The sequence below is a fragment of the Streptopelia decaocto genome (assembly GCF_964273445.1).
Source record: "Streptopelia decaocto genome assembly, chromosome: Z".
Lineage (NCBI taxonomy): Eukaryota > Metazoa > Chordata > Aves > Columbiformes > Columbidae > Streptopelia > Streptopelia decaocto.
Genome location: NC_138657.1, coordinates 53,295,529 through 53,308,297, shown reverse-complemented (window position 1 = coordinate 53,308,297; position 12,769 = coordinate 53,295,529). Strand labels below are relative to the sequence as shown.

General features: G+C 40.0%; 1 protein-coding gene across 2 annotated transcripts in view; it reads left to right on the top strand.

Annotated features, from left to right (window-relative positions):
- Positions 1–12,769, top strand: part of ZSWIM6 (zinc finger SWIM-type containing 6) — a 118,596-nt gene that overhangs the window by 105,437 nt on the left and 390 nt on the right. For both annotated transcript variants that reach the window (XM_082075251.1, XM_082075250.1), the window contains 4 exons: positions 4,114–4,271; positions 4,797–4,960; positions 10,062–10,143; positions 12,278–12,769. The exon at positions 12,278–12,769 is cut by the window's right edge and continues 390 nt beyond it. In XM_082075251.1, coding sequence (XP_081931377.1) covers positions 4,114–4,271; positions 4,797–4,960; positions 10,062–10,143; positions 12,278–12,769 — 896 coding nt within the window. The remainder of the gene's footprint in view (positions 1–4,113; positions 4,272–4,796; positions 4,961–10,061; positions 10,144–12,277) is intronic.

The following is a 12,769-nucleotide window of genomic DNA, read 5'->3' as shown; positions in this document are numbered from 1 at the left end:
TCTGAAGGAAGTTTCAAGCATCTTGAATGATCAGTGATAAATCTGTTGTCCACATACAATGCAGGGAAAAAACTGGTCCCATCTGGATGGCCTAGTTGCTGTCAGGAACCTTTGTAGTTGATGGTTGACAAAGAACAGCCATAACTGAATACTAAGAGCAATCAAGTCCCAGATTAATTATTATCAAGAATGATTGCACAGTGATTGGAGGAAACACTATCCATATAAGTAGTATTTAGCTTCATCAGACAGGTTGTGTCTTAGTGTTTTGGAGGTGTGTGTTCTGGAGCTAGTTTCACAAAAAAGCTAAATGGGGAAAAAATAGTTCTGTGTTTAAAGGACTAAACAGGACAGCATGCACAAAACCAAAACATAGCTACTATCAGGTCAGGCCAAAGGTCTGCTTAGCATGTTTATTTGCCTTCAAGAGTGTTTAGTACTGGATGTTAAAGAAGGCATCCAAGAAATAGGAAGAAAGACCTTGCATACTTGCTACTAATAATTAGCATTTTAGGAAATAGATTGAGAACACAAAAGGGCATTACTGATGAACTATTGAGAACATTAAAATGTATGACCAGAAAGATATCTGGGCCATGTAAGTGCACTCCTTTTATTGCAAGTTACATGCATCAATAATCCTGGTCATATCAGATCAGCAGAACAGCACAAAATGTGGTGGGTGAGTTTGGTTGGTTGGTTGTTTTTTGGGGGCTGCTTTTTTTTTCAGGGGAAAAAAAGGTCAATTTTATAAAGTAGACTTGTGTCCTTGTATTTATTTTCAGTCACTACCCTTAAAGTGTCTCTCAGAGATTGATTGTGTGGTGTTTTCTTCCTGAAACTAAACTACTGAAACCATGCTGAAAGGCTGGAATAGACATCCATCAGCAGCTTTGCACAGTGCACTGAACACTTCAGTGAACCTGACAGCAGCATGCCGTTCCTTTTGAACAAGGATTTGGGCCTTCCCCAGAAACCAGTCATAACTGTAAACTTATTTTCTGCAAGTTTCCTTTCTCAACTGGAAAAACAAGCAAGACAATGAAAAATCCACGTGGTGACATCTCAGTTTAGTCATGGGGATCTCCAACCGTCTTTTGGCATGAAGCTCTCATCTTAGCCAAAGTTACTTCTCAAACAGACCAGTGTAAGAAAGAGTTACCTGTTTGTTTCCAACTGGTAAAATCGCAGGAGACATCAGCATAATCAGGGCTGTTCCATAGCCCTTTTGTCATCACTTCATAAGGAAGATGAGAGTTCAGTTCTAAACAATAACCAGTCTTTCTGTATTTTGATATTTGGCACTCTTCAGAAATGTGGACTACTACCTCAAATGGTGGTGATGGCAGATTTAGACATTTCCTATAGCATGTCTGTCTACATTCCTCAGCACTTCCCACATTGTTTTGAAGAAGGTTACTCTTTGCATTTGCACCAAAGTTGTAGTTCAGTGTATAAAGGATTCCCAATACAAAGCAAATGGAAAAACTAACTTAATACTGCCTTGAGTGGGAAAGAAGAAAGTAAATGTGAAAATTGAATGTCTGTCTCATAGTTGTGAAGTTGAATGGATCAGAAGAGGAAAACCTTGGAGCATCTTTTCTTCCATGGAAGAGGGGAAATGGCCATGGCAAAGACAAAGATTTCATGTGGAAATTAGTAGAGGTGCTGCATAGAAATCTGTGTGATTGCTCATTATTTTGGAAGTGGAACATATTTCTTCACTTCAACATTTATTAAACAAGTTAACTTCCCAAGACCCCAGCTAGTTGCTCTCCAGACAACTGTTTGGAGTCAGTCTACATGAGTCGATGACCCATGATGGCAGCTCTGGAATAGTTTGCCTCTCTGTCATCAAAATCAGCTGTTGCTGTTTAATTTTTTGAATCCTGTTTTCGTGTGTGGAATACTCAATATGGAATCAACAGAAGCTGAGACCATAAAACCTTTCATGCATTTGCCTCAGGTCTACAGGATGGGGTTGTGCTATTCTTGATGGTCACTTCTGTCTGCAGTTCTCTGCTTCCAGCATTGAAACATATGGAGTGGAGCTTTGGAGAACGTGGATCTGCAGTGACCTAGTTGACTGCTCACTTGGAATCTGAACTTGAATGTTTGGCTTAGTTTGGCTGATCCCTTATTAAGCCTCAATTTCACACAGTCTTTGGGAGCCAGACTTTAATGGTGATGTTTAATCACAAGGTAGCTTTGCTAAAACCTGGCTAAATAATTGATGTTTGAAAGGGGGGGAAAAAAGTGAAGAATGCTAAATCTTCTTGTGCTTGTTCTGATGTTCTCTAGTCTTGCCAAAATTGCATGAAAGCCACCAATTCACAGCAGCATTTCTTTTCAGAACAAAGGAACATAGAAGCTGGTAGTGAAATTCAAAGTGACAAAAGATTTTCCCAACACAGCCTCTTTCTTTTATGCTCTTTGTCTATTTACTGTTACTCATAACCTAATAATGCCTTTTTGCGTTAGGTAGTTGGGATTTTCCCTGTTTATTGAAACCATCTAAGGCATCTCTCCCCCAGCTTCTGTGGTTCAGAAACAAACAAACAAACAAAACACAGCTTAGGAGTTTACTTGTATTTTATTTGTATGTATATAAAGCTATATAAAGAGGTGTCTCAGTGGAAGATATTTGACTTTTGATACAAAACAAAAGAGAAGTCTTTTTTTAATATATTATCATGCACATGCATGTGTCTGAAAATGTTAGTATAACCTGCTTATATTTATTACATGTGTTGATGTGTCTGCTAGATACGCTTCCTTATATTCAAAATCACCTTTCTCAGGGAATTCTTAAAGATACTTTCGTATGCTTGAGAACCCACACAATACTGATTGAACTGCAGCAGATATCTCAGAACTTACTGTGAAAAAGCTGTGCACTGCAGTTACTTAGAGAATGTAGGGATTTAAGTGCAAGAAATTGTGACTTATGTTTAAATGAGCTTCTACTATAAGAAATATTCTATCATAGAAAATGCAATGCAATGTGATTTTTCTATATTCAGTAGTTGCAGTTTTATTGACAAAAGAGATCCAATTTCCTTTGTCCTCCCAGATGACTTCCTGCTAAAAAATCACTTGCATATGAAAGCTGGTAGAAACAGAACTAAGATGTTAACCCTAATCAAAAAGGCAAGCACCAGAAACTCTTTTCTTCTGGACATTGTCTGTTATTATCATTTGATGTCTCATTAACTGTTCATTTCCTGAAACTATACTTAATTGTGTTGAATAAAAATGCTGATTTTTGTTCACTCCTGCTTTTTGCATTGGCATTTATATATTATCTAGTGTATTGGTTGTGTGTAGTGTGTTGTAATGGCCATCAGCTGGGTCTCTGTTGTGGGCTGTCACTTGTGTTGTGGTAGTCAACAACACACACATTAATCTGAATTTTTGAAGTATGAATTCTCCTTGATGGATAAGACTGTTGTTAGATTGCTTATTTAAAGAAATTTTTGCTTCAAGATTAGAAAATGGAGTCTTAAAAGTAACTTTAAAGGAAACTTCCTCTATCACTCCTGTTTGGGACCCTAACATCAGATTATGGTACATTATAAAAAATGTTGGTAGGCAGAAGTTTTAAGGACTTCAAAAAGTAGTCGTATTTGAGCAGAAAATGTACTCTTCGATATGTCTGAATTTATTGCATGGTCAAAATTCAAATTACTTGTTGAATATTCCTCTACCTTACTTCAAGAATTTTTAAGTGAAGAAAGTATGTTCCTAATGTTAAAAAATACTTACAAGTTCTCGGTACAGTGGAGAACAACTTCACTTCCCTTCCTGTGGCCTGTGGTTCGAAGACTGAAACAAGGCAGGGAAAAAGAGCTACAGTTCCATGCACAATGCAGAAAGTCTCTGCTGCCTTGGCTAGTGGATGGTTTAGTTGCCCTGTGAATTCTTGCAAATGCCCACTGATGTCAACAAGTTTAGCAAATGAACTTTTAAGATTCCCCAAGAAAATGGGTGGTTTATCTTTATAGTCAAAGAGGTACATTTCATAAACAAGGTCAAGTGTTCTTGCAGCTTTAGTTTTGCTCATGAGTAGCCTAATGTAGTAATTATTTAATAAGTATTTCTTCCTTATTTCAGGTTGCTAGTATTGGAATCTACGACTCCTTCAGGAGACGTGTCCCGCCCGCACCACATTGCATCAGTTGTTCCAAACCGGTATCCCCGCTGGTTCACTCTAAGTCACATTGAATCTCAGCAGTGTGAGCTGGCATCAACCATGCTAACAGCAGCCAAAGGTACATTGCTGTCAGTTAGGTACTCAACTAAATGTATGCTTTTAATATTGCATGGAGTAAACAGGTTATAAAGCTTGCATTTACGAATCCAAATTGCAGTCTGACAGGAGCTTGAAATGAGTACAACAAACTGAACCAGATTAAACCTGTCACTTAATTTACTAGCAAAGGAGTTAAACTAGCTAGGTGGTAGCCAGATTAGCTTGATTTGTGGCTGAGACAGCTTTTTGTTCTTCTGACACACAACATAGACTGAGATCCAGGTGTGGACAAATCAGTTGTAAGATTCACAAATCAGGATGACTTTTGGCCATGTACTGCACTAACACCATCAGGCACTAAAGGAGTTTGTGCTCTCTTGTATCTTTCTTTCATATGTGATTTAATTATGGAAGGATACTAAAAACAAAGTGTGTATAGCTGAAACATTGTATCATTGCATGGCAATGGCAGGCACAATTATAATGCATCTCTACATGTTTTGGGAGTGTGTTCTGTTTTGGTGATTGTGTTTGCACCTTGCAGGTGATGTTCGCAGGCTGGAAACAGTGTTAGAATCCATCCAGAAAAATATCCACTCCTCATCACACATCTTCAAACTTGCCCAGGATGCATTTAAAATAGCAACACTTATGGACAGCTTGCCAGACATCACTCTTCTGAAAGTTTCTCTGGAGCTGGGCCTTCAGGTATTTCCCTAGTTCTTTATTATTACAGTAGAAGAAAGGAATTGGATGCAGTGTTGGTGGGTATAGCGCTTCAAGCACTGACGACCATACACTCTTTGGCATCTGTCTGGAGTTTTTCGATTCTGCAAAACTGAGTGGTAAACACAGACCAAAGGTCTGTGCAGCCTGTTTATGCCGTCCAGGTGGAAGAGAGAGCTGGGAGCAACTGGCTGAAAGGCACTCTTCTGTTCATGGCTGAGACAGGACCAGTGAACTGGGTTCAGGAGTATACACAGGACTGGCTAGAAAGCAAAATTATTGTGCTCGCCAGTAATGCGCTATATTTTCTTCATGGACTTGAGGAGTTTCTTGCCATTCCTTCCCTCCCTTTCCCATAAATGAGATTGGGTAGGTGCTTGTTGAATCACTAGAGAAAGCCAAGGTCAACCATAATGACCTGTTTCTAAGGTAGACTAGGCTAAGAGCAGCCCTCTCACTTCCTTCATCAAAATCGTGCATTCCACAAGCTGTGGGATGGTCAGATGCATCAGACTTGGCTTGAAGTGTACAAGAACCTCAGATCAGTTTTCATACTCTTACATCAGACTTTGCAAGTTAAAAGGAGACAGCCAAGTTTTAGGTGTCTGGAGTAATATTGCCTTACACTGATGAATCTTTGAATTTACACAGTTAATTTCAACAAAAATAAATCTCTTCATCCCTCTTCAGGGAGTTCTTCAAAAAACCATGCAAAGATCAGAAAACCATTTATTACTTTGCATCAGTAAACAAAGCTCCAAAACTTGTGGGGAAAGGATATTATCCCAGTTGCTTCTCATGACAAAGAAAGGTACTAGTTGCCTATTCTAGGCATTTAGAAGCTGAAGTCTTAAGTCAGAAAGCTTAGATTCGATATGCTTTTTTAAACTTTTATATTCACAAGGTCGCTGTGGGAATCTGCTTTTTTTTTTTTTTTCCACATCTTGGTATAATTCTGCCATAAATGTTTGTTTACTTGAGAGAGAGAAAGATCCTTATGATTGACCTGTGTGTCACCTCAAGCATTCACCAAGTATCATTCAGTGGTAGCAGCATATTTTGAATACCACTGTATTCATGGATATCCGTATGTGGTTGAAAGTGTTGTCAGAGTGTCTTCATTGAGATACAGGAAAAAAAACATCATGAAACCATACTTTCTCATCAATCCCAGAGTTTGGGACAAACTGGTGTAGAACTTGTCCACTGTTTTGTCCCAAGCTTACAAACCTGTTTTAAGAATCTTAAAGGCAGTTTGCTTTCCAGAAGGAAGGTACATACTATTTTTCTCATAGTAACTCACAGCTGTGTAGATTTATACAGTAATGGTTTTCCTGCTTCCCCCTTCCCTGACTCCCCGACTTAATGGCAATTAGATTGTCTGTATTCACTATCTAGTATCTGACTATCTATGACACTTGTGTGCCCTGGAAAACTCTTTCTCCCCTCACATGGTGTCATGGAAGCACCCTGAAAGTTAAATTAGGCAGGCAACAAGCTCCAAACAGACTTTCTTCTAGCCAGAGCAGTTTAGCCAAGAAAAAAACTAGAAACAGGTTTTAGCCAAATTATATAGCACTCCAGCAACACTATAAAACACAGGTTTGTATACCAGGTGAGGAAATTATTGCTGTATGACTACACAAGAATAATTACAACCCGCACTGTGCATCTATTCACTCACAAAAAAAAAAAAAAGAACTAGGAGCCTCTTTTGCTCTAGGGTACCCAGCAAAGAATAATAACTTGCCAGGTGGCTGAGGGGAGCAAGGGCTCACTCAAGGATATATCCAGAAGGAAAATCACTCACCAAAGAGGAGGCAAGGGCACTCAAACCCATGAATTCTATTTAAGTGGTGTCCTAGTCTAAGGGGAGAGCTCTGTTCACAGTCCCGAGACCACTCAGAGGGGGTCTTCAGCTGGGGCTCTGTTTTATAGCCTGGTCAGATCTGGCTGTGGTCATCATGAGTATGGTCTAGAAGCTTCTCAGCTTCTCTTGGCCACCTCCTTTGTTGAGCATTCTGTCTGTTGACCAAGGGTCCCACCCCTCCTGCCCCATCAGCCAGGGGAAGGTGAGCATGAGGACTCACCATGCACTGGGGTGGGAGAGAATATGACTGTCAGCACCTTGATATCAGCCTAGGTGTGTAAGTGGGGACAGGCACAGTGGACACAAAAGGTGCTAAAGAGCCATCAGCTGCCCTATTGGAGGATCTCATAGGGGGATTTGCAACTGCCACAGTGGTAAACTGAACAGCGGTGTCCTCACAGGTACACTGTTCCACCTCAGGTACAGCAATGACAACTTGGCCTGTTATGATATCAGCAGTTTCACAACTCTTGTCACTGGCATCTCTGTGACAGAAAAGCCCCTTACATTAGTCTAGATTTAGCAGTAATGTTTGGACTCCTGGGTTCTTTCTCCCTATTTCCAATGGCAACATGTGTTATGTGACTCAGCATAAACTGTCTGGGGTCATCAGTATGGCCAAATGAGCATGGAGCATCTCAGGTGTATTCTGTCCTTAAGAACCTTACTGGTGCAGATGCTGTAAGATCTGCATGTACAGGAGGGGCTTCTGTTTCTCCGTCTTCCTGTTGTATGCTACATCAGCACAAGTGAGTATTACTGCACACATGCAAACAGATACTGCTGGCAGAACTGCTGAGCAAGTTAGTGCAGGTGATCACTCAAGGCATATTTGGCAAGTGGTGTCCTTTCCATCAAGACGTATGAATGAATGATAAAACTGCTTCCAGTGTACATGATTAAAAGATTTTACTTTAGTGCAGGAGCTAGTGGTTGGATATTTATTGTATCACTTATGGGTGGTGAGGTCGTCTGTTCTTCTAAACTAAGAAATTCATATAAAGGTCAATCAAGACAAAATCAAGATTATTCTGTGTGGAGGAGACTTTGGCTTTCAGATAAGCTATGTAATTTCCAGAAACTTTCATAATTTTCAGACTTACTGGCTTGTTGAGAAGCTCTCTTCATTTGATAGCACACATCTTGGATGAATCTTGGACAGATGTAGAACTTTTAGGAAGAGGTAGCTTGAGAATGTATTGAGCAGAAGTGAAATAGTTCTTTGGCTACATGTGCTACAGTTTAAATTATCTTCAGCTCTTTCTTGGTTTATTTGAAATCATTGGGTTTTTATCATCAGTAAATGGCCTCTCTCTTGCTGTTCTCATTTTGTCAGTTTAATCAAATGAAAGGAACCTAATTCCAGAATAGTTAATCGAGAAACTTTTCCATGTCAAGAAACTAGATATGGTGTTGTTTTTTGTTCTTGAGTTAGGACTGTCTACACTGGGGCTATTGTTAATGGCCACTGCATGTGCTGAAGGCTCTTGGGGCTGCCAGTCCTTTTACACAGACAGCCACAATGGGAGAAGTCATCAGAGAAGTTGTCATTCACACTGTTGTTTTGTTTTGTTTTTTTTTTTCTACTTACCTTCATGACCAGTAGCAGAATTCAGTCATAACGCTGTATTTTTTTCTTGAATTCACTCTGCCTGGGGGAAGCTGAAAGATGACCATGGATATTGGAAGAGTGTTAGCCTTCGATTTGTGTCTGCATCAGCACAGGAAGTCACCTAGACTCCTTCCCTTTGATGGACAGAATGGGACACATAATTGCACTACAGCGCATTTTGACTTGGGCTGCCTGTTTTTCTTCCAGAAAGACTTCAAGCAAAGGCTGGTTCCATTATTTGCTTTAGCCATATTTTAGAATGTGTTGGGTTGCTCCTTACAGATCAGTTTGCTTTCTTTGAATGCTGTTCTCCAATCTAGCATTTAGCTTATGGTTTAGTTAAAATGATACCACGATATCTGAGGCCAACAAAGCTGGCCTTATCCTGTAACTTCTGGTGGTGTGCAATAGGTCACCAGAGTCTCGAAGTAGAAATGTTTGGAGGCCACCTTGAAACTGCTCATAGTTGCTTATAACTAGACTTCTTAAAGATCATATCTACATTTGTGCTCCTCAGCCATCTTTCCATCTTAATTATCTTATCTATAGCATAGGTAAAGGAGGTGGCAGGAGTAACAAATTTGACAGAGGGTTACATGTCACTTCGAAGTCACCTCAGGATTGGATATGGGTTATGGGGTGTTAGTTAGTGCTTCTGGCTCCAAGCTGGTTTGTAAGTGCATTTATTGAGTTTAATATGTGAAGATTGTCTCTGAGAGCTCTATGATTGACCTGTTATGCTCTTTATTTAATTGCTATGAATAGTAACATCATGGTATGATCACTGATACTATAAGGGGAACACTACTTGCTTTCTTCATCTAGATATCTGTGGGTCTGCCCAGGTAGCTGAAGCAAGCCTTTACATGCAATTTCCATGCAATGTTTGTTTTACTGAATCAGTATCTTTGCCCATGTTTTGAGAAACAATGTAAACAATAATCACAAGTGCTTATATCAAAGCTTATAGTCCTTTTTTGTAGGATTCTGATGGTTTTACGATGGAACTTCTTTGCAGAGACTCATTGTTCAGAGAGAGAAATCATCACTGTGGACTTCTTAATAATACCTGGATATGTCTGGAACTTTATATGTATCTTTGCAAAATAAGCAGCCAGTCAAATAACACTGTACTAAGGCCTGTCTTTATTGTTGAAGTCAATGAAAAGAAATGCAGATGGCAGAAAAAGTAAAGGTGTTATTTTGGCCAACAAGCGTTGACATGTTTGAACTTTAAAGGCTACTCTGCATAGAGGGAGGAGGCATGATATAATTTAATTTCTTTAATTGGTTGGGCTTTTTTGTTACTTTGGGGAGTGCTTTTCTGTTATTTCTTTTTCCCCCATGGATGAAACAGTCTCTTCTCTAGCCTTGAATGATCTGTAGTCAGAATTACTCTCTGCATTCTATTCTAAGAGAGCTGAGGAATATTTTTTCAATCTTTTGACATATCAGCTAAAAACAGGTAACAGAGTGGAGAGGGCGAGTGGCTGCCATTTTGAACCTCAGTGTGTTTGAGTAACTTAAAATCCATAATTGTTGGTATATTGCCTTGGTTTACAATAGGATTAATTACTATTTTGTTTGTGTTGTTTTAACAGGTGATGCGGATGACGCTGTCAACGCTGAATTGGCGACGGCGGGAAATGGTGAGGTGGCTGGTGACATGTGCGACAGAAGTAGGTATGTTCTGAGATGCTTCTCTTGTTAGCTAATTTTAGAGGGCTTGATCTTGCTTGTCAACACCCAGGTTCTGCAATGTCTCCCACTTTCTATGCATCCTTTGGTGAAAAGACATTGTGGCAGTAACATGTAGTTTCGTTTTGGTTTGTTTTTTTTTTAAGACACAGACCAAGCAAGACAAAAATTGAGTAATGTAGTGTGACTTCTTTCCCCTGCAAGGCAGGGGTGTGCATAACCTCATGGGAAATACCCACAGATTAACCCTGGTCCCCTCCATGATGGGTTTGAATTTGAGGCTGCTGTAAAGAAAAGGCTAGTGGTTATGGGCTATTGCACGTGCTAAAATTTTGCTTGCTCTGAAAGGCAGGTGAGAGAGCTGTCTGGTCAGCTATGGGAAGAGGAACCAGAAAACTGGTTAATGAAATGCTGAGGATGCCTCCTACTGTGTGGCAGACAGGATCTCATGAAGGGGTTCTCATTGAAGCCCCTGGGTGGGTCCAAGTTTAGAATGTGAGGGGGAGCATAGTGCTCTCAGCAGGATATTCTCTTTGTTTCTGGGCTTTGCCATGGATTTCTTGTGTGTCTTGATGAGGCATCCCTTAGCTCCTGTATTCAGGTTTAACATCTGCATAATGAGGATACAGAATCTGAAAGTAAAGATCGATGTGTTGAAAACTGTACTTCTAACCAAAAAAAAAAAATCAGCTGCTGTGGTAGTGGGGACAATAGAAGTACATACAATAGGGATCAGTTTTAATTGTCACTAAAGGTAATTCTGGAAGGCATGTTCCCCTACTTCATCCTTTTTCATCCATCTGATTTGGATTGTATCGCATAGAGGCTTCTTGAGTTTCGGAACTTCAGAGGATTACTGCTGCTTATTCTCTCTATTAGTTTATTTTTTCCCATATGCTTATCTGGGAAACTAATATTGTCAGTAGCATAGGAAAATACAGCTTGCCATTGTATGCCTTCAGCCAGAAAGTGTTTTGTCTGCAAATTTTTGTGCAATGCTTTTGTTTTATTGCTTTTTTATCTTTGCTAAGATGATTATTACTGAGGCTATCATACAGATATTAGTGCCTGGGTATTATTTTGTGCAGTTGCATATTGGCAACTAAAATGCTGGGTTAAATACTGCTTTAAATTAGTTTACATATTCTAATAGAAGTATCCCATAAAGAACCTATAATGTCATGCAAAGTACTCTTGAGACTTAATCATGTTGGTAAAGCAAGGAATCTGTTTATTTAAATTAAGATCTGGTGTTACCAGGCTATGCTGAGTTTTTGCACATGAGTGAAGAGGTGTGTGGGAAGCATCAGAGCCCTACAGAGAAAATGAGGGCCTCTGGGTGTGGTTTAGGTGCACTCACAGATGTGTGTAAACTATCTCTAGCGATAATAAAGCACTCCAGTTGGCTATAAGGTTCAATTTATAGAATCCATTAGTCACAGTTTCCCCCTTTGTCGCCCTACCAACCAAACACACATGCCAGGAATAAAATGATCCTAAAGAAAATACCTATTTTGGATAAATCCCAGTAGTTCATATTGCTCAGTATTTCCCTAATGAGGATCTTGCTGTTCAGGTGCGTATGAATTGGGTGCAAGATATATCTATAAAGCTTGTTTGGGGGGAGGTAGGGATTAGGATTTTTTTTTTTTTTTAAGTGTACTGTGGTGTTCCATTAAGAAAGCCATTTAGCATGCTTTCATATGTCTTTGTACATGTGCTGTGCCTTGCAATGTGCAGTGATTAAAGAAGTTAAAATTGCCTTTTGAAAGTGTTCAAGGTGAGGGCTGCTCTTCAGTGATGTGTTGAGACCAAATGAGCCAAATTGTCTTAAATAACAAGTTAAACAGTTCAGTTGTCACACCAGGAGATTAAAGCTTATCTTACAGGCTTTTTTATATTCTTCTCTGCATTTGGGTGATTGCTACAGAGTTCGCACCATAGCCCTTGTTTTAATGTCCATTTTCACCAATGCTGTCTGGTTTAGCCATTCTTGCTGAAGTGCATCCCCTTGGATGTACTGACAATCTCTTAGGACTTTGCAAATGTGATCTCTTGTGGAAAATCTGTATCTGCTATTTCTTGTCAATCGTGGCTATTCTTTTATTTCTCTCCCCAGGTGTTTATGCACTGGATAGTATCATGCAAAACTGGTTTACACTTTTCACTCCAACAGAAGCCACTAGTATTGTTGCTACTACAGTGATGTCCAACAGCACCATTGTCCGTCTGCATCTGGACTGCCATCAGCAGGAGAAGTTGGCCGGCAGTGCTAGGACGCTTGCTCTACAGTGTGCCATGAAGGATCCTCAAAACTGTGCCCTCTCTGCACTGACCTTATGTGAAAAGGATCACATAGCTTTTGAGACTGCTTACCAAATCGTTCTAGATGCTGCTACAACCGGCATGAGCTACTCGCAGCTTTTTACTATAGCACGATACATGGAACACCGTGGTTACCCCATGCGGGCCTACAAGCTGGCCACTTTGGCCATGACGCATCTCAACCTGAGTTACAATCAGGACACACACCCTGCCATTAATGACGTTCTGTGGGCATGTGCGCTCAGCCACTCCCTTGGGAAAAATGAGCTAGCAGCTATAATACCTC